Source organism: Anser anser, assembly GCF_964211835.1.
Source record: "Anser anser genome assembly, chromosome: 1".
Taxonomy (NCBI): domain Eukaryota; kingdom Metazoa; phylum Chordata; class Aves; order Anseriformes; family Anatidae; genus Anser; species Anser anser.
The window spans coordinates 127,008,366-127,028,179 of NC_139720.1; the positions used below are offsets into that span (position 1 = coordinate 127,008,366).

General features: G+C 38.7%; 1 protein-coding gene across 2 annotated transcripts in view; it reads right to left on the bottom strand.

Annotated features, from left to right (window-relative positions):
* Nucleotides 1–19,814, bottom strand: part of PHEX (phosphate regulating endopeptidase X-linked) — a 102,820-nt gene that overhangs the window by 40,699 nt on the left and 42,307 nt on the right. For both annotated transcript variants that reach the window (XM_083832413.1, XM_083832412.1), the window contains 2 exons: nt 18,381–18,509; nt 15,415–15,516 (listed from right to left, as the gene is read on the bottom strand). In XM_083832413.1, the coding sequence (XP_083688539.1) occupies nt 15,415–15,516; nt 18,381–18,509 (231 nt within the window). The remainder of the gene's footprint in view (nt 1–15,414; nt 15,517–18,380; nt 18,510–19,814) is intronic.

Sequence of the window (19,814 nt, forward strand, 5' to 3'; positions counted from 1 at the left end):
CAAAACCCATGAGAGGATGTAGGAAGCTCTGTGAAGACCCTGGGAATTGCTTCACCAGGTTTTCTCCCAACAGCTTTGCAACAGGTCCAAGCCCTTTCAGCTGAGCCCAGGACACAGCCCAACTTACAGAATCATAGAGTCATTAAGGTCGGAAAAGACCTCCAAGATCATCTGGTCCAACCATCCCAAACTTATCTACCACTGTCCAAATCATCCCAACTTATCTATACAGCAGACAAGTTTGAAAGCATCTTGTTATGAGCAGGTTTCTAAATTTGTACATTGGAAGTTTCTTGCTTCATTTTATACCTTTTATTTTCACTTGAGTAATATTTAAATGGCAGTTTGAAGACTCCTTATTCATAAAGCACAAGAAAGAAGAAAGCTCTCCTAAGACTGGCATGCTCTTTGATAATCGAGTCAGTATTTTCCCCTTGATAAAAGTATGTTTAAAGGACCAGCCTTCCAGGAGGCATGCACACACATATGGGCGAAGCAAATGAAATGTGACAAATGTACAGGAACCAACAATGTGATAATTGCACATGAATCCATTGTAAATGCACCATGCACAACTTCTTATAGTTTAAAGGCTCATTTAATTTATCTAATTTGCATATTAAGTAACCATTTGTACAGGAAGAAAAGGAACGATGGTTTATTTCCCCTAGCCACAGTATTCAATATTCAGACTGGCTTAGGCTGTCAGGTAAATGAAGAAAAATCATCTTCATGAGCTTCCTCTCCTGCCACTGAAAGTGAGAGGCTCTGGCAGGGGGTGACACAGAGCAACAGCAAACTTTAGAGTAAACTGTGATAACTGTTTTCTATCCAAGCAGCCAGAGAGAACAGGCTCCAGGGCAGAGGACCTGGTGTGCAACTGCTCCCTCTGCCACTGGTTAGGCCAGGAAGCTTCACCGCTGACTTCCACAGGGTTGGGATTTTATCATACGTATGTCCTTCTCTTTCTGTCATGAGAGCTTTGTATGTCGTTTTACTACAGAGACAAAATAATAAAAGGCCTTTCACTCTTGATTTAACTTGATAAGGTGGAAACAAACACATGCATTTAAATGTTACAAGGCATCATCGGTCAAGTCAAATTCTCACTTGACACCCAAATGTAGCACATGAGGTTTCCAAGAGCCTTTTTTGCCCATTATAGCCAGATCTGGATACTTTGTAGGCTTGCTAGCGAAACCAAGTACTGACATATTGTATTCACTGTTAAATAAATAAATAAAAATCTCTATATATCCCACACCCAACAAAGTTTTATGAGTCTGACATAGATCTTCTGTATATCAACTTGACTCACAATGACTTTGTGAAGATCATTTTCAAGCTTCTAAAAATAATAAAAAAATAATAATACAATTACAGTTCACTGAAAAATTAGCATGAAATACATTTTGAAAGCTAAAATCATTCACGGCAAAGTAATGTTCCATTTAATTACAAAGATTAATTCAGCCTTTATGTACATGTCTGGTCTTTTCATTTTTCATTGAAAACAGATGATTCAAGAGCCATCTGGTAAAACTGCTGCATAAATATCACTGCATCTATTTAGGTTTTATGTATAGAAAAACTGGGAAAAAAGTAATGGATCTTGGAAAATCATTGAAAAGTTTCATCACAGGGCTAAAGCCAACTCCTACAGATATCAGTAGGAAGTGACGCATTATCTTGAGTAGGACCTGGACTGGGCCCACCTTAAAAATGTATTTTATTTACACTGCAGAGGCTACATCAAATGTCAGGGATTTGCACATCATAAACTGCAATCCAATGTGAAGTAGCAACTCAGGCATGAACTCTTGGCCTGAAACAATAATTTTAAGAGTACTTGATCTGCACTGAACTGACAGTTATACATACTTCAGAATATAGCTAATCATCAAATTATTTATTTATAAACTTTGCTTTAACTTTCCTCCTACATTTGTGTATCACAATGCAACCTATGTAGACTGTGCCTATCAAACATACTTTCCAAGATTTTTAGAGCTAGTGATACATATAATAAACAACTCTGATACCACTCCACACTCCATCACTGTGTGATGTTCCCCACCCATATTTCAATAATCATTTTGGAAGTTTTAAATTAATCTGTTGTGACGATGGAAAATGCAGCTATGGCTTCATTCTTGTAATAGCTTGAGTTCAGGAGGTAGAAAAAAATCTATCAAGTGACTTACATGAATAATCACACCCAGCAACAAAACGGATTTTAAAGATTATGGCATCAAATACACTTACAGCACTGTGGTTTGAAAAGTAGCTGAGTCCATTTAACAACTATTTACTGCCAAATTAGAAAAAAAAAAAAAAGTCCTAGTCCTTGCCTTTCTCCTCCCATCACTGTCCATGATTCTGCTCATGCTGCTGGCAACCACAGGCTCTGTGAGCTGTCTCAGGTCCTTGCTGCATCTTTCTGCAAGATTATTTAGATCATTATCACAGAAGAAATCGACCTTTTTTCTTCTTTTTTTTTTTTTCTCCAAATATTTTTCTGCCAGATCGGTGAGCTGAATCTCTACACAGAGAGCCAGCAAGTGCTGGAACTAGTGCAAGACAAGTGCTGGGAACACATGATGTGGGAAAGAAGAAAAGGAACCGCACTAGGATTATGTGTTACATTACTTTACCCCTTCCTCTGAATCATCTTTTGAAACCAAAGCCTCATTCAAAGAAAATTTCCTGACAAGAAATTATTACCTAGTACACATGGGGACCATAACGTACTTTACCATCCAAAGGAAAGGAGGGGAAATGGGACACAAAATTTTCTAAGCAAACAGTTAGTTGGAATTATATAATTACTCTTAATATCCAATAACTGTTACTAACCATAAAGTTACACCTAGAAGTTTATTAGGACAGCCAAACAGAAAAGAGTCAGAAAAAAAAAATACATCACAGTGACTCTTTCCTGTCCGAAATCCGTTTTGGTTCTGGATCTCTGAAAGGCAAAGAACTTGAATGTTCAAGCATTCTAAAACTAATTTCATTGGAATTAAATTTTCAGTTTAAACTAATCCTGCATTGATTTTTTAGCAACAGAACCAAGCTAAATAACAGAAAGTCTGAAAGAGTACATCTTCTATAAACATACAAATCCACTGTGATATTTTCACAAACATAACTCCTTAGTACAATGTAGCAGTATAATTATTATACCTACTCATAATTTCACCTACCAGCTTGGTTCCAAACTCATTCTGCTGCCATGGATGCTTTAATTTTACTAAGAAAAAGAATTCTTTTGTCCATTTTGTTTTAATTCCATTTTCCATTTGTAACCTCTGCATAACAATTATCATGATTTCATTATTTTATGCATAGAACACTATATATGACAGGCATGAATGCTGTCTTCCATGAACAGAACCTCAGCTCTGTAAATTAAACACATTTCTTTTTGGCACACAGCAAATATCTTCCTCTATGCTTATACAATACATAAATAATTAGATGTATCTCTTTCATAATTTTGAATGAGAGCTTAGTTTGACTCCAGTGAATCAACAGAATATCCAATTATACAATCAAAACCTTAAACCAGTTTGTTACATCCACAAGTGACCAAAAAAAAAAAAAAAAACGAACAGAAAAAAAAATCATTGGTGAACAAGAATTTTGAAAATGCAAAGGCTACAGAAGGTAGATTTCTTGATGTTGTTTCTCCAACAACTCCAATAAAAGACTTCTGTTTACAGGCAGAAAGTTGTGGAGGACTGGGGAGAAGGCTGAGGTGGGGGGAATACTTCCAAAGAGATCTCAATTAGCAGTTAATGATGGTCATTATACAGCTTACACCCACATGAGGCAATGAATACATATGGACAAAATTTTAACCAAAACATGCTTCAAACAAAAATAAAATAATTATTGACTTCAAGAGAGATGAGCAATGCCAAAGCTAAGTATGCTTTAAAATTTTACTCTAATTTTATATACCAAGCAGAGCACGTTGCATACCAGAGTACTTTCTGGCTTTAAATCTGAAATACTTTCTACAGTTTAAGAGTAGGTATCACCAGAAATAGTTTGTGGTTGCAGCCTGATTGGCCACTGGCCTTCATTTACCCAACCCTTTGACTTGGCTTCCCAATACAGAAAATTGGAATAACGATACTTACTTCATGCATCAAGCACAGTAAGTGCATTTTGGTTTTCTTTTAATCCAGGAGAAAAAAAAAATTAAAAAAATGAAAAAAAAAAAAGGCAGGATAAAGAATACTCCAAATTGAACATAGAAACAAACAAAAAAATAGATTTCTTTCATTATCTCTTCAGATTTTCAGTTCTGCTTTTCTACATCACTTTATTTTCTTTGTCTTTTTCTTTTAAATGAGTACAGACTAACACTGTGATTCAACCTGAGCAAGACAGAAAGGGCTCCTCCCAAGAACTTTGGTGACGTGGCTACAGTGGGCACCCTCAGGTGCATCTTTCCCAGCACCCTGATAATCACAGGCAGCACTGTGATGTTTTCTCACGGTAGCTGATGTCTGTGCCTGGCCTCCCCATGGTGGGTTGACTTGCTGCAGTGCTGCACATCTGGGAAGTGCTGCTAGGTGGAATAGGGACAAGGAGCAAAAGGCATGGTTTCGGACTGTACCAACTCCTAGACAGCTTTTAGGCATGATTCAGGGGACAACACACTTCAGGAACCACTCCTGACAGTATCATTGAGGTTGCACCAGGTTCAATTACCTTCACAGTCATCCAACACTATCCCAGACAGTTATGCCTCCTTGCTTGTCACCTCATATCACATTCTGGGAAAGACAACACATCCGTTTGATCTATAAAAACATTACCTCAGTAATCTTCAGCTTGGCCTTCATTTTATTTCAGACTTTCTGAGCTTGGAAAAACCCAGGAGGTTTATGTCTTGGGGACACCACATGGGCCCAAAGGTGACCTAGACAGGTGCTGTGTAATATGAGTGCAACCAGTTTCTGTCACACAAATTTATAGCCACATGATTTCAGTATAAGGAGATTTAAGTACAAGGACTTCCAATCACGCACAATTAGACCAGGGCAGGCTAGTTCCCACAAAAGAATCAGGGGAAAATACCTCATGTCAGTACCTCTCCATATTAGCACAACCGAGCTATGTAGCAAAGGAACTATTTAACAGCAAATCATCACTGTACAAAGCTCCTAAGTCAGTTTTAAAAGTCTCTGGGTTTTCAGTGGAGTAGGGATCATGCTTGTGGACCACAGGAAAGGATGGTGCACAGATATGCACACTGACTCAGCCTGTGCTATGTCCAACTGCAGCATCATGTCACCATGCCAGCAGTGACAGGTCCACTCTGGCACAGGGATTTTGGCTGTGTCCCTCTAACACACCTTAAGATCACTTAGGGTGTGAATTCAATAATGCATGTGCAGCCAGCCGGGAGCTCCTCCAGCTGCATTTCAAACAAGCCAGAAGCAAAAGCGTTCTGGTCTGGATGCATTTGCAATGCCACAAAGAAAGAGACACCTTTGACCAGGATTTGGCACATTAGCAAGCTGCAGAAATTACGTTGCATTTTTTGTAGAAACTCCCTGGACTCGCTTCACTGCTCACCCCCTGAGCTCCTCATCAGCCAACCTGAACTCCTGCTGTCATGCCACTTCTTGCTAGAAACACACCCACCCAACAGAAAAAGCTTTTCTGCTGCTTTTGTTTTAGCTCTGAGGAAACAGCAGTTTTACCAAAAAAACACTGTGCTGCCTGGCAAAATAAAAGTCCCCAAGGCCCCAGTATGCTGAAGAGATCTCGGGCACTGAGTGCTGTAACACCCTCCTTGAGAGAGGAAGCCCAGGGGCAGGGAAGCCCTCTCCCCATCACGGCTGTAGGGGAGATGAGTTACCACACTGCTTCTTTTGGCAGTTTTACTCAGCAAAACACTTTATAACCTGTTCCAGAGGGGGACAACTTCTGACCTTAGCCTCTGCGTGCACGAGTTTATATGCATTTAATATTTTCAAGGTTATCTTTGCTTAGCAAAGGGTGCAGAGCTACTTTTTTATTAATGAATAATATGCAAAAAATTCTCTTTCCATTTCTAGCCACAAATGAGCATCAGACCAAGTCTACACACATCCGAGACCAGACATGGCAGAGACTCATTCCTACATTACTCTAGGTCCCCAGACCCCATTTCAGTTTTAAACACAAACATTGTTTGCTTTATATTTAACTCAATTCCAATTACGTGTTTAATTCCAAATTGATGCAGCTCACCCCTTTCCCAGAAGAATGAGCACAAGACACTGCACAGTATCTTTCATGAAGGAGGGCAGCTAAGGAAGCCTTTATTTTCAGTGAAGCATCCTGGCTTCTGAAAAGCCAGTAAGGGAGCAAATTCCTGGGTCCAATGACCTCCTTGTTATAAAACTCCTCTAGAAGTAATCTCCAGCAACACCACTACCTGAAGCATTTTGAAGATCCATTTAACATTTCACAACTTCGCTTCCATGATCAGTGCAATACCTGAGCCAGCTAAAGCGCTGCTAAGACTCAACAAGAAGGCAGCTTTCCTCTCTGAGGCTCAGGCAGGCATATATAGCACATGGAAGTCACCACAGCCAGGAAAGATAGGAAAGACAGGTAGATACCTAAGCTTGCCTTTGGACTCATCGTCCAAGCAAGACAAGGATATCGCATGCCTCAAGAATCTATTACTGGTCAGCTGGAGGACTATAACTCCTTTGTAACTGTTCCTCTACAGAAGGCAATTTTGCTTGGTAAAGCAACAAAGCCAATGAAAGTTAAAGCTAAAATTGTCCAAGACTTCCAGGGGTGATGGAAGATTTCCTGACTTTTGGAAGAATTAAGCTGCCTTTTAGCACACATATGCTTTCAGGTTGCATTTCTGCCACAAAATCTCCAGATTCACCCCAGTCCCTGAACATCAGAAGATGGGTCCATCCACCTCTGTCTCCCTCCCTCCGTTTCAAGCATGAGATTTGTCACAGATGTTTTGATGTCACACACCCATTCGGGTCTTATGCAGTTGTGGCGGAGTCTGAAAAATGACAGCTGAGAGATCAGGGTTAAATACAGTTTCCTCTCTCTTCACCTGTTTTCCACTATCTGTTTGCACAGTGCTCAGTTTATTAATGGAACTGACATCCCTGCACAACTGAGTGAGCAGTAGCAGCAGCCACATAACAAGGGAGAAGCTGACAGCAGCGATCTAACCCCAGAGGTAAGAGATAAGCAAACATGCCTTGGCTATTAGTTTCAACTCTGGCCAAGGGAGAAGAACATCTCCTGTGGTTACTGAATAGAAAAGCCCAGTCCTCCTGAAAAGGTTAAATTAAATTTTGGATGTGAGAGAGATTATTCTTTGAGTGTGAAAATCAAAGTTTGTGATGAGAAATAAACATTTGACTTCTAAAATAGAAAGTGTTGTTTGATGATCTGATGCAAAGTGAGGGTTTATTTTTATTCAGGGAAAAGCATGGAACACTTTTACATGGAAATGAAAGTGTCATTCATTCTCTTTATCTTCCAGGTGAAAAACACTACACTGAATATTAGCATTTTCCAAATATCTGTCTCAGGGATGGTGAGATATTCTACTGTCCATATTCCAGACTAGGTAAGTACAGCAAGCTTTCCAAATCCCCTGCAGCATTTCTGAGCTACGCTATTTCACCTCCTGCTCCCTATCGAGTTCTCCCTTTCTCTTCACATGTCCATGTTTAAGTTAGGATAAAGATGAGTTACACCATGAAGGTAAGCTCCTGGTGATATATTTAATGCCCAAGAGAGCTGCAGAATGTGACTCTGACTATTCTGAACTCCAAACCATGTTTCAGCTGAATCAGAGACTTACTCACTGCTCCCTGCAATGAAACTGCTACAGTACAGGCAGAACCCTAACTTTTCACATCAAAACACTACCCCAGACAGAGACTACCCTCATTTCAGGAAGTTAACTTCTACAAGGGAGTAGTATGGCCAGGGATGAACTGGCATTAAGTAGAAGTATGCTTTCTCATTTAAAAATGACAAATTTATTGCAAAAAGATCTGAATAAAACTTTCTATTAAAAACATCAAATTTGGAAGTAAGAACCTGCCTCCCTTGGCTTTTGAACAGAAATAAAGTGTCTAAATGCAATTAGAGCCTTTGGAAAGTTCTCCCTTTTGCTAGTTCTTCTGAAGCAAGTCTGGCAGCTTGTGAGTGCTCTGAAGCAGTCTTACTCTTTGTGAAGTTCTCTGAAATCCTTGAAACAAAAATATAAAGTCGTCTTAAAAGAACCAGTGAAAGGTGTCTTGGGATCTTCGGTTTTGGAACTTCCCCCTCCTTACAATTGTCATTCTGTCAGTCTTGTGCTGGTCTTTCTTCCAGAAAAAGCTCACTTGAGATGTGGGAGGCACTGAGACTCAGGACTGGTTGCTTTGTGATGTTCTTGCATTGTTTTATATAGGTTCGCTTCACAGACCCCACAAGGTACAGAAACACATATTTCTTTCTGCACAGCACCTACTGACCATTCTCAAGATTGGAAGCTTTGTCATCTTTGTGCCAAATTGGCATGGCATTAGGCAAGATTAATTTCAGCTCCTGGAGCTGTGGTGTCTGGCCTCTGCCTGGATATGCCTAAGATGTTAATGAAAAGTTATTTTTCAGAACTGTATCTAGTGAATGTCTTGAGCAGTCTGTTTGAATACTCCCATACTCCCTGCATGTAATTCACAGAATCACAGAATGGCCAAGGTTGGAAGGGACCTCTGGAAATCACCTGGTGCAACCCCCCCTGGAAATCACCTGGTGCAACCCCCCTGCCAAGCAGGTTCACCTAGGGTACATTGTACAGGATGGCATCCAGGTGGGGTTTGAATATCTCTAGAGAAAGTGACTCCACAGCCTCTCTGGGCAACCTGTTACAGTGCTCTGTCACCCTCAGTAAAGAAATGCCCTCTCATATTAAGCTGGAACTTCCTGTGTTAATGCGCCTTCATGTGCCAGGGTTATATGCAAAGACATATGGGCATAATTAGGCAATTAGATGATTCTCTGTTTTCCCCAGTACAAGAATGTAGGAGGAGCAAAAGACATTTTCCAGATAAACAAAAGGAGGTGCTTCCCCACACAGAGCACAGTGAGGCAGTGGAAATCATTGTCATGGAAAGCTGTGGATGATAAAAATTGTCATGGGTTCAAAAAAGTCACTAGACAAACTCACAAGAGAAAAAACTGGAAAAATACAAAGACACCAATTCTGCAGCTGAGCTGCAGATTGTCAGAGGCTGGGAGAGGATGGCAGAAAAGTATCCCTTTATGCTTGCCCTGTCCTTATGTTCATTTCTAAACATCTGCTACTGTTTGGCCACTGTCCGAACTAGACGTTGGGCCTCTGGTCTGAGCAGTATGGCCATCATGTTCTTAGCGAAATCACCCAAATGTGAAGAGAAAATGACCACAGAGAACAGGGAAAGATGGCGGGGGCTCAGCTAATTGACCAGAGGGCTGGATACAGCCAGCAAGTTCCAGATGAGATGCGAATGGCTTCAGTGGGATAACCGATGGACACCTACCTCATCTAAAGTACCTATACATTGTTGAATCAGGGCTTGTGCAGATGGCTCTTGAATTCCTCGGGGCTATTGGTCTTAATTGCATTACGTTGTCTAGGGAGGTTTGCCGTAGCTCTCTGAAGCAGGAGAACAAACCCTGTAGGCTAAGCTAAGGTGCCTAACACTTCCTGAGAGAGACATAAATAGCTAAGCACTGTCCTTATATTTTCCTGTGTTTCTCTTGCCTCGGTCTTCAGACAGAGCGAGATGCAAAGAGAACAAATGTTGCGTATATGACTTCCTTAGAGAGAAATAAAGCCAAGCAGCAGGCAAGTTCAGTAGGCAAAAAATGATTGCACAGTGACCTTGGGATTTGTGCTCCATGACCTAAAGAGGTTAATAATGTTACAGAAAAATCTTATTACAGAAAAACAAGCTTTTTTTTGGCTTGTCATCTATGCTTTAAAAATAGTATTGCAAAGCAAAAAAGATAACTTCCTACAATACAGCCTACTTTACAAGATTTGCAAACTTTCAGAGAACAAGCTTTTGTGTAAAAGTCTCTTTTTCAAGCCTCCAGTTAAACTCAAGCACAAAGGGCATTTCAGGAAGGAAAAAAGTGATTAATAAAATAATGGCTCCTGCACAAGATAGGAAATAATTTTACATCTCAGTGACGATCTTCCAATGAATTATCCTCTGAAGAGCAGCAGAAATAAATTACCATTTTGAAGATGGGAGCACTGATCACAGGAGCCATGTCAATGGAATTTCAATAGTGGGTTTCCTCTTGTCCCTGTGGACCACCATTACAAACCATAGTTGTCCATACCATTTGGCTGACAAAGTGGACTGCAATCTGCAAAAGCCTCCCCTCTCTCCCTCACATCCTCATTTGCCATCCTTCTTAGAGGCTGCAGGGTGGCTGGGCAGCTGTTGAGGCATCTTTCTGCAGAGCTTCTGCAACTTGCAGACCATGTACCTGAAGACTGTGGCCAGACACACCTTGCAGTCATTTGAATATTTTATCTGCTCTTCAAATGAGGGCAAAATTTAAGGCCTTACAATAGGGAGAGGAAAAAAAGACAAGAATAGGAACATGCTTTCTTCTTTTTCTTTTTCTTTTTCTTTTTCTTTTTCTTTTTCTTTTTCTTTTTCTTTTTCTTTTTCTTTTTCTTTTTCTTTTTCTTTTTCTTTTTCTTTTTCTTTTTCTTTTTCTTTTTCTTTTTCTTTTTCTTTTTCTTTTTCTTTTCCTTTTCCTTTTCCTTTTCCTTTTCCTTTTCCTTTTCCTTTTCCTTTTCCTTTTCCTTTTCCTTTTCCTTTTCCTTTTCCTTTTCCTTTTCCTTTTCCTTTTCCTTTTCCTTTTCCTTTTCCTTTTCCTTTTCCTTTTCCTTTTCCTTTTCCTTTTCCTTTTCCTTTTCCTTTTCCTTTTCCTTTTCCTTTTCCTTTTCCTTTTCCTTTTCCTTTTCCTTTTTCTTTTCCTTTTCCTTTTTTTCCCTTTTCCTTTTTCTTTTCCTTTTTCTTTTCCTTTTTCTTTCTTTTTTCCTTTTTCTTTTCCTTTTTCTTTTCCTTTCCTTTTCTTTTTTTTTTCTTTCTTTCTCTCTTTCTTGCTTTCTCTCTCTTTCTCTCTTTCTTTCTTTCTCTCTTCCTCTCCTTCTCTCTTTCTCACCTTCTTTTCCCTTTCTTTCTCTCTTTCTTAAATCGGAGATCTCCATCAAAAATTCGGGAAGTTAACAGGCATAATTTAAGCAAATTTCTGGTGATAGTCAATTACAGATCAATAAAGTAATGCTTGCACAGGGTGGAGGAGGCAGGACAGGGCATAAAGCAGAGCATCACAGCAGAGTGCCAAACTGTCCTCTGCGATGCGGAGCTCCTTTAGAAGCAGCATGAGCTCCATCCAGAGAATTAGGTGAGAACTGCACGTGAAGACAGACCATGGCACCTAAGCCTGTCAAAATCTGATTTTGTAAGACTGGCTTTCAGATGGTCTGGTTTAAATCCATGTTTCAATCATCTAAATACAGGAATGGAGGGGGACAGGAGAGAGGGAAATTACCAGCTACTTTCTCATTATATTTCTCTAATACAGACAGAAAGCTAAACATTACCTCCAGAGTTTACAGGGACTGAAAAGATGATTCTCAGAAATCAAGCATTATAAGAAAAATGTTCTTTATGGCACATGGCTGTGTTGGTTTGATCCTCTTAATACATTTTAGGTTTATCAAATTAGAGTGAACAAGTAGTGCTAGGTGTCCTTTCTGAACAACTTAAAACAACAGAACAGACACACAGAGTTATAGGCAAGAAACATTACAGTGATCAGATGGAGCTGACAGGCTGCCTAAAGCAAAATCCAAGCATCAATTCCTACAGAAGACCTTAAGTCCTTCAGAGGTTGATGGTCCCTTTGATTGCAAAGTATTAGGTGACAGCAAGGTGTACAGGTGACCTCAAGATGTACTTGAGGCAAGTACACGAGCAAGGTGGGGATCAGTCAGACAACAGGTAGCAGACACCATGTAAGACTGTATTGTGAGAGAATTTGTGGTTAATTCTCTTTAAAGCCTGCCAAGTCATTTGCATTAGAGTGTTGTCATCTGAAGATACAATCACAGAAGAGACATATGACTAGAGATGTTCATTCAGGAAGGTTTACTGTGCAGACATCCAGATCCTGCATTTGATCTTGTTCCTCTTTCAGGAAATTGCCAAAAAGTTTGCTAGTGACACAATTATTTCTGAAGTTAAATAAAGGGCTAATTATATATATATATATTTTATATATAAATTAATATAATATAATATAATATTATAAATTATATAATATTTATATAATATAAATATATATAAATATATATATATTTTATTAAATAAACTGTTCACACGAAGTAGGCCCAGTAAACAAACAAACAAACAAACAAACAAAAACAAACAAACAAAACAAAACAAACAAACAAACAAAAAACACTAGGCTTCTACAGTTCTTCTCTTTCCAAAGCATTTAAGAACAAAATGAGATTAAAAATATGGAGGCAATGCTAAGTATATGGACCACTGCCCTTTCCATATAACATACAGTTTTCCTGTAGAACTTCAGGCATCAACTCTACTCTGCCTCACCACAAGGGACAATGTGCCCAGGTGGCTACAGAAGTCTGAGAGTGAGAAAAATAGGATGGTATTTTTGGCCTCAGCTCTGTCACTGGGCCAAGCTACTCTTGTGCTTTGGTATCTCATCCATAAACTGGGAATGAGGCCCAATCTCCTTTGACAGCTACTGAAGAAAACATGATAAAAGGCCACGACATTCTTTATCTCACTAATAGCTCCCTTTCTTTACTTAATGGATAATACAAATGATCAGGTGCCATCTTCTGTTCTGGAAACAGAAACAAGGAGAAGATGCTTGCACAGGACTTGAAATTCATTTCAAAGAAGAATATCCTACTCTAACAAAAAAAATTCCACAGAGGGTTTATTAACCACAGAAAACTAGAACAGATGTTTTATGTGTTACTGGGCTCGGTCCAGCAATAATTGGCCAAAATGCTACAGTTTGCCTATATTAAAGCAGATCAAAGCAGAGGGTCCTTTCTGAAAGAAAGTGCCTTTTGTCCGAAAGAAAGTGCCTCCAGCACCCCACTATGCTCTGTCATAATGCTGGGTTCTACTTTGCTCCGAAACAAAGAGTAAACCTAAGAAGCCCCACAGGATCAGACAGTTTGCTCTTCTTCAATTCAAGAACAAAGCTTCTTCCTAACTTTTGAAATCCATGGCATTTGCATTGTCTTCAAGACGCGGATAAAAACTGTCAAACTGACAGAGAAAAGTCTCTTTTATAGTTCTATATAATGAAGCAATACTGTTGTTTTTTTAAACAGCACAACAACCCCTAGTCCAACATTCCTGTTGACTTTACTGTTTTGTTAAGGGATAAGTATTAAAAAAGTGACCACATAATATTCTGGGCTCATGACATTTTAAAAAGTAACAGATTTTGAAGGTTTTGTTGTATGATATATCATAGATTTCCACAGTGAATTATCTGTCTATACATGTAATGAATACATTTCTTAAATAAAAAAATGCCCATCCAAATGTTCTAGCACAAATCCAATACCAATCATTAGCAATAAAAGAGTATTTAATAAACATGCATAAGGTTCATGTTTGGAAATCTACCAAAATGCCATTCCAGGTTACTGCAATTTCTAAGTCATTATGTAGCACTTATAAGCCTGACCTTGTTTCTACCTCAGTAACCGATAAAATTGTTGCTCAAGTCAGTGATAATGGATTTAAACCATTTGCTATGCATAGTAGCATGGCATATAGTAATATTTTTATTGTACAGCTTGAATTTAGTTTGTCATGCACTGTTCAGACCAAACTCACCTCATTAGCTTCAGAAACTTAACTGAGATGCCTAAACTGGGAGCAAGTGCTGTAAGCTTCCTAAATATGTCAATGGAGGGGAAATGGGCATCTCCACCCACAAAAGATTTAACCTAACTTCTGAACACAGCCTTCCCTAAATTGGGAAGAGAGATCTCTTTAGGGAGTTTATTAGTTTGTGGTAAAGCTTGTATTGTTTCTCTGCTGGAAGAAAGGTAGAAAATTTTTAACAAAAAGTTTAAGCCGATTGTTTGCTGGAAAATAAACATATGACTTGTATATGGCTGTAAAAGTATATAGAAACATCTCTATTAAGGAAATAAATAGAAAATCTTCCTGCTCATAGTCTACATCAAATTTGTCAAATATCTAAATTAAAGATCATTATGCTTCTATGGGTATTTCTAGTAAACAAACAAACATCACATCCAGTAAGAAATAATAATTGTAACCCATATATCATCAGGTTAGCAAGAAATAACCTGCCTCTTACTATCCTTTGCTTGCTATAGAGTTTATTGGTCCATTTATGCAGCTCAGTTTCATTTGTGCATCCGTGAAGGGCATTGCTGTAAAAAAATGTAAATAGACTGTATATGGAATTTAAAATTTTCCACCAATAAAATGTCTGAATTGCCTTTTCTACAGAATTGGCAAAAAAAAACCAACTTTGAACTCCATGTTTGTTTTTAAACCAAAACAATGCTATTTTCATTCAATCACAGTGAGAAGGAACAGTGAAGCTGCATTTGCATGTCACATTATTCAGAGAGGAAATTTACTAATTCACTGATATCCCATTGCCTTCACAAATAAGGATGCAGTCCTACACATTTCCCTTCTCTGCCTCATTTATGCCTCTTCCAGCTGCTGCTCTGGGGCAGAGCTCTGGGTTTAGACAAGCTCCCTTGCTGTGTATCTCATGCCATAAGTACATGAGGAGTCCAAAAAGGAGTTTTCAGTACCTCCTACCTTCACCTTTACCTCCTGCATTTTATGGTCACACCACCTGAAAGTAATCATGACAGGTAATGCCCACCTTGACCATAACACTTCATAACTAGCATTGCCCTATCAGGAGATGGCTGTTCAGCTGGTGTGGTTACCATGTTCCTGGAAGGTGGCTTCCAATGTAAGCCTTCCACCATGACTTTGGAGAAGGTGAGAAATGTGGACGCTTCCACACCGAACATCCTCAGCTGTCCCACATGTTTTGGACACTGTTTTCTGTTTGTAGGTTGGTGAACCCCTGACACCCCAGTCAAAGCTGAAGACCTTATCAAGAAAAGCACTGCACAAGTGAATCTGAAATGAGCTCACGGTCTACATCAGCCACAAATGGACCGGGAAAGATGGAGGCAAGGGGAGGAAGAACAAGGCAAAGCAGGTAAGGCCCACGACATTGTGTTCTCACTCAAGTCAAATCTTCACTCTGGCAGGATTTTACCCACCCACCATTTATATTTGTTACCTTCTCGTAAGCTTTTCTTTTTGTTTCAGAGTCCATCCAGTCATTTTCCTTTTCCAACATGTCGATAAAAGCCCAGCGTATTCCTTCAGTCAACTCCTCCATCTGGAAAACAGTTAGCAAACCCATCCCCAGTAAGCTATGGCATGGCAGGATCATTATAAGAAAAGTTTCAATGCATGGTGGATTTGGTAAGACCATGAATGATTCCAAATCAGACAGTAACTGCTCGTGCTTCTTGAAGATTGATTTCTTTTTTTTTTTTTCTTTTCCTTCTCGTTTCCTTTCCTTCAGTTGTACCAGACAACTTGTTCATTGCTGATCCTTTCATGTCACAACTGTGAGAATGCCTGCCTTAAAACCGTAAAAAAAAACACTGAGAGAATTGCAGTGATTTGTGGAGATTTTTGTCTCCTTGATCCTAGATCACTAATCCATACAGAAGAGCCAGGTGCAAAGCATTTGCACAGATAAAGCCTTTTCTGCAGAGAGCATCTGTAGCCTTGCTTGGTTTATGTCACTGAGATGCTCCTTATTAATACTGCCAAAGAACTGAATTTGGGCTGACAGTATCACGATCCAAATACAAAGCAGCATCCAAATATTCAGCCAGCAAGCTGTGCTTGTGAAGTACTCTTACCCTTTGTGTACTGCAGGGATAGAGGCCATGGCTCACAAGACTGAGCAGCCCTTACTGCTTCTCTGGTCCTGAACTTCCAGTGACAGCCTGCATCTGTACAAAGCTATGAAGTCCACAACCATTTTAGCTTGGCTGCTTCTTTACGGCTTCAGTACAAACGGTGGTTTGGCACATATACAAAGCCCCAAGCGTATCACAAGCAAGTGAAATAATAATAATTGAAGCGTTCAATGAGTATAAACATTAAGAAAACCCTGAAATGAAGAGAACAAGGAGTCTTACGGCTAAGAGATGCATTGCATTGGTCTAAAGAGCAGAAATATGCTCACACCTGTGCATTTGTCTGGCAGTGCAGACCAGAAAGGTAAAGGCAATGAGCTGCTTCTATTTGTATCAATAGATGAACCTTGTGACAGATGACCTCGGAGAATACTGTGAGCATCAGGCATTTTGGATGATCCAGTAGTTGTCAGAGGACTTTAGCACAGTCCAAACCAGAGATGAGACAGTACAAGACATGACAGATAATCATTGTATGAAGACTTACTGGATCTTTTTGTTATCAGTTATGTTACATTTAAAAATAATGAAAATATCAAGTACCAGAATTTTATATAATTTTATTCCAGTGGTTAATAAATGAATGTTGTTATTATTATCCATTTTATGTCTGGTAGCTTTGAAAAGTCATTAAAGATGGGGACTAAACTCCAGAAAGTAATGTTACCTTCAGCTGAATTGTCATTTATGTATCAGATGCATATTTTAATCTGGAACAGATCTTTATTTGTGGTGGAGCCAGATAAAATGCAGCAATGCTCCTTTGATTATTCATTCTACCTTTTTCACCAAAAAAAAAAATCTTATTTTTTTTTATTTTTAGAGACAGTATGGGACAACCGGAACTGTTCTAGCATTAAATATGACTAAACAGTCAACATTCACAGAAAACTGCATTCCAGGGAATAGAGTAACTTAAAGGTATTGATGACAGAGCACCAACTCAATTAACTTAGTGCACTAATGAGGTGAATTCCCTGTATTTGGAGGTTACAAGTTCAAACTCAAGCTCTACAGCTGGGCCCTGGTGTATAGTTAGGCTTTATGCACCAGCTGTATCTGCAGGGGGCAGGAGGAGAAACCTATTCCTGCTATCAAAGTTATTACTGAAACTGCTCAGGCATAGCTGTAAGAAACACTGCAGGCACTCTGGGTTAGAAACAGAGCTATATTTAGACACAAATAATGTCTTTCTTGATAAAAGGAAGAGAGAAGGATCTAAGGTATGAAACAACAGTCACAAAACATGGAGGAAAAAATCCATATTATATATAACTCAGAATTACCTTCTCATACACATATTCTATGAGTCAGGGAAAAAAAAAAGGAAAAGAAAAAATAAAGAAATAAACTTTTATAAATAAGAGTGCTTCTCTCAAAGGCTTTCTAAATACCTAAGAAAGAAAAACAGAACTGAAAACCAGTGAAATGAAAATGATAACAAAAATGATCAACTAGAAAAGCACACTTCTAAATGGATTGCAACAAATTTCACCTGCATCCAATTTTATCTCCTATAAGCCTGAATCTTGTGATTTATACTAAAAAGTATGTATGAATGTCTTGCTACGGGTGTTACTGTGAATTTAGACTTGATAGTTTTTCAGAGACTTGGTCTGAAAGGAATTTGCATACTAAGAAAGGTTTTAATAAGGTCACATTTCAATAGATAACCACTCTCCAACGGCTCATCTCCCAATAAAGTGTGTAATCTTACAGTCCTTCACACAGACGTCATACTATCTTATATCCCAGAAATATGTTTGCCACTAAATTGCCAAATAACACATTACAAACTCAATAAAGAATTAGGGAACTGGAAAGCTGGATCTCAGAGAGGAAACTCCAGATGAGAGCAAGCAACAAAAGAAATGCAGAACCTGAGAGGGAAACACATGTAAAATATTTGTAGAAGACCAGTCAGAATGTTGGTCTGTCTAAAATGGAGTCCCTCCCTGAGAAAGCAGTTGAACTAAACAGGGTCAAGCAGACAAACCAAACTGACCCAGGGCTGTGCAAGGCCATTGCAGAGCTGTTGTTCCTACACAGGATGCTGTTTCATGTGTTTCTTTAATGGTTGTACCTCTCTTGTACTAGGAGCTAAGTTTAATAATTAAATTAGTTAATTTTAAACTACCTACTGTTACAAAATCAATGGCTGGAAAAGCAGATACTGGAAAACTCTATGAAAAAATTATGCATTGAAAATAAGTCATAAATGATTGTGCAGGGAAATTAATCATTTGAATATGCTATTAAGAGGACTCACCATCTCTTTCTTGTCTTCTTGAAAATGGGCATTCACAAACATCTTACCAACAACGTAAGGGAGTGCACTTTCAACAAAGTCCACACATTTATCCCACTGAGGCAGCAAAGATGTTGTTCCATGGATCACCTGTTGGCAAGTGCATGCAGGAAGTCATAAAATCATATTGTTTATAGAACAAGTCTACATCCACATACAGTATATTTTAAAGTATATTTGTCAAATAGCTACAAAAAAAAAAAGAAACAGTAATATTTTACAGTTAATTCCATTTTAATCTAGTGCTGTGAAAAATCTTTTCAACCCCACAAAGTAGCTGTGAAGTTTTAAATTTAATACAATGGTAATGACTTAGACTAAACTGAGAGGATTAGTTATGAAAAGGTTCTCACAAGTGCTCATTTTAGATTAATCTTGGTAGTCTTCTTGTTTTCAGTAGAGAGACACCTCCCTCTAGAAAATGCCTGCTCTGACATTTCTCCTGAAAAAGTTTCTCTGTCTTCACCAGTTAGCTGGGAAGCCTAAGGAGATCATCCTCATGGAAATAAGGTCAGTCCTTATGAAACACCTCCTACCTCAGGGTAGTGAAGGACTCTCCACTTAACTGTGCTAACTAATATCTAACACTGCTGGGTATGAGTCCACGCCTTTTTGCCATTTACTTGTCTGCTTACTCCTGCCACAGCCTTACTCCTACTTATCACAACGCGAAATAAATCTTTGCTTTCCCAGGGTATTTTCAGGAGAAAACCTGTTTGAATCATCAAGAACACTGAGTACATGTTTGTCCCCCCAAAATCCCCCTCCATGTGATGGCAGAAAGGTATTGCTAGAGCAGCATGTGTATTTTACTAAAGGAATGGTGGTTAAACAGAGATTTCAAGGCTCTGGTGAAGTTTCTGCACCACTGTATATAAGCTTCAAAAGAGAAATAGTCAAGAACAGTCAATGAACAAATAATCAAGGCAAAGTGAAGCATAAGCACATTGTAACTTTGGTTTGCATTGCTGAATGTTGTTACTGTGGACACTTGGCAGATAACATTACTTTTTCTTGTCAAGGTAGGAGTTCATTAAAAAAAAAAAAAAAGTACACATTCAACACAAAATACAAGATGTGTCCATGTAAGCAAATAGCAAATGCAGTGCTGATTATTTTATTATTTTGTTTTATTTTATTTTATTTTATTTTATTTTATTTTATTTTATTTTATTTTATTTTATTTTATTTTATTTTATTTTATTTTATTTTATTTTTTCAGATTCAAAGAGTTCTCTTTCTACTTCAGGAACTTACTAGGCTTGCTCTACAGAGAATAAGCAAAATTCCAGTCCAGTAGTTAACACCTGTCATTTGTGTAATAGTGGAATACAGTCAACACCAGGCTAGGTCAGGCAGGATAGGATTTTGTCCTCTCAAAGATTACACAAGCCT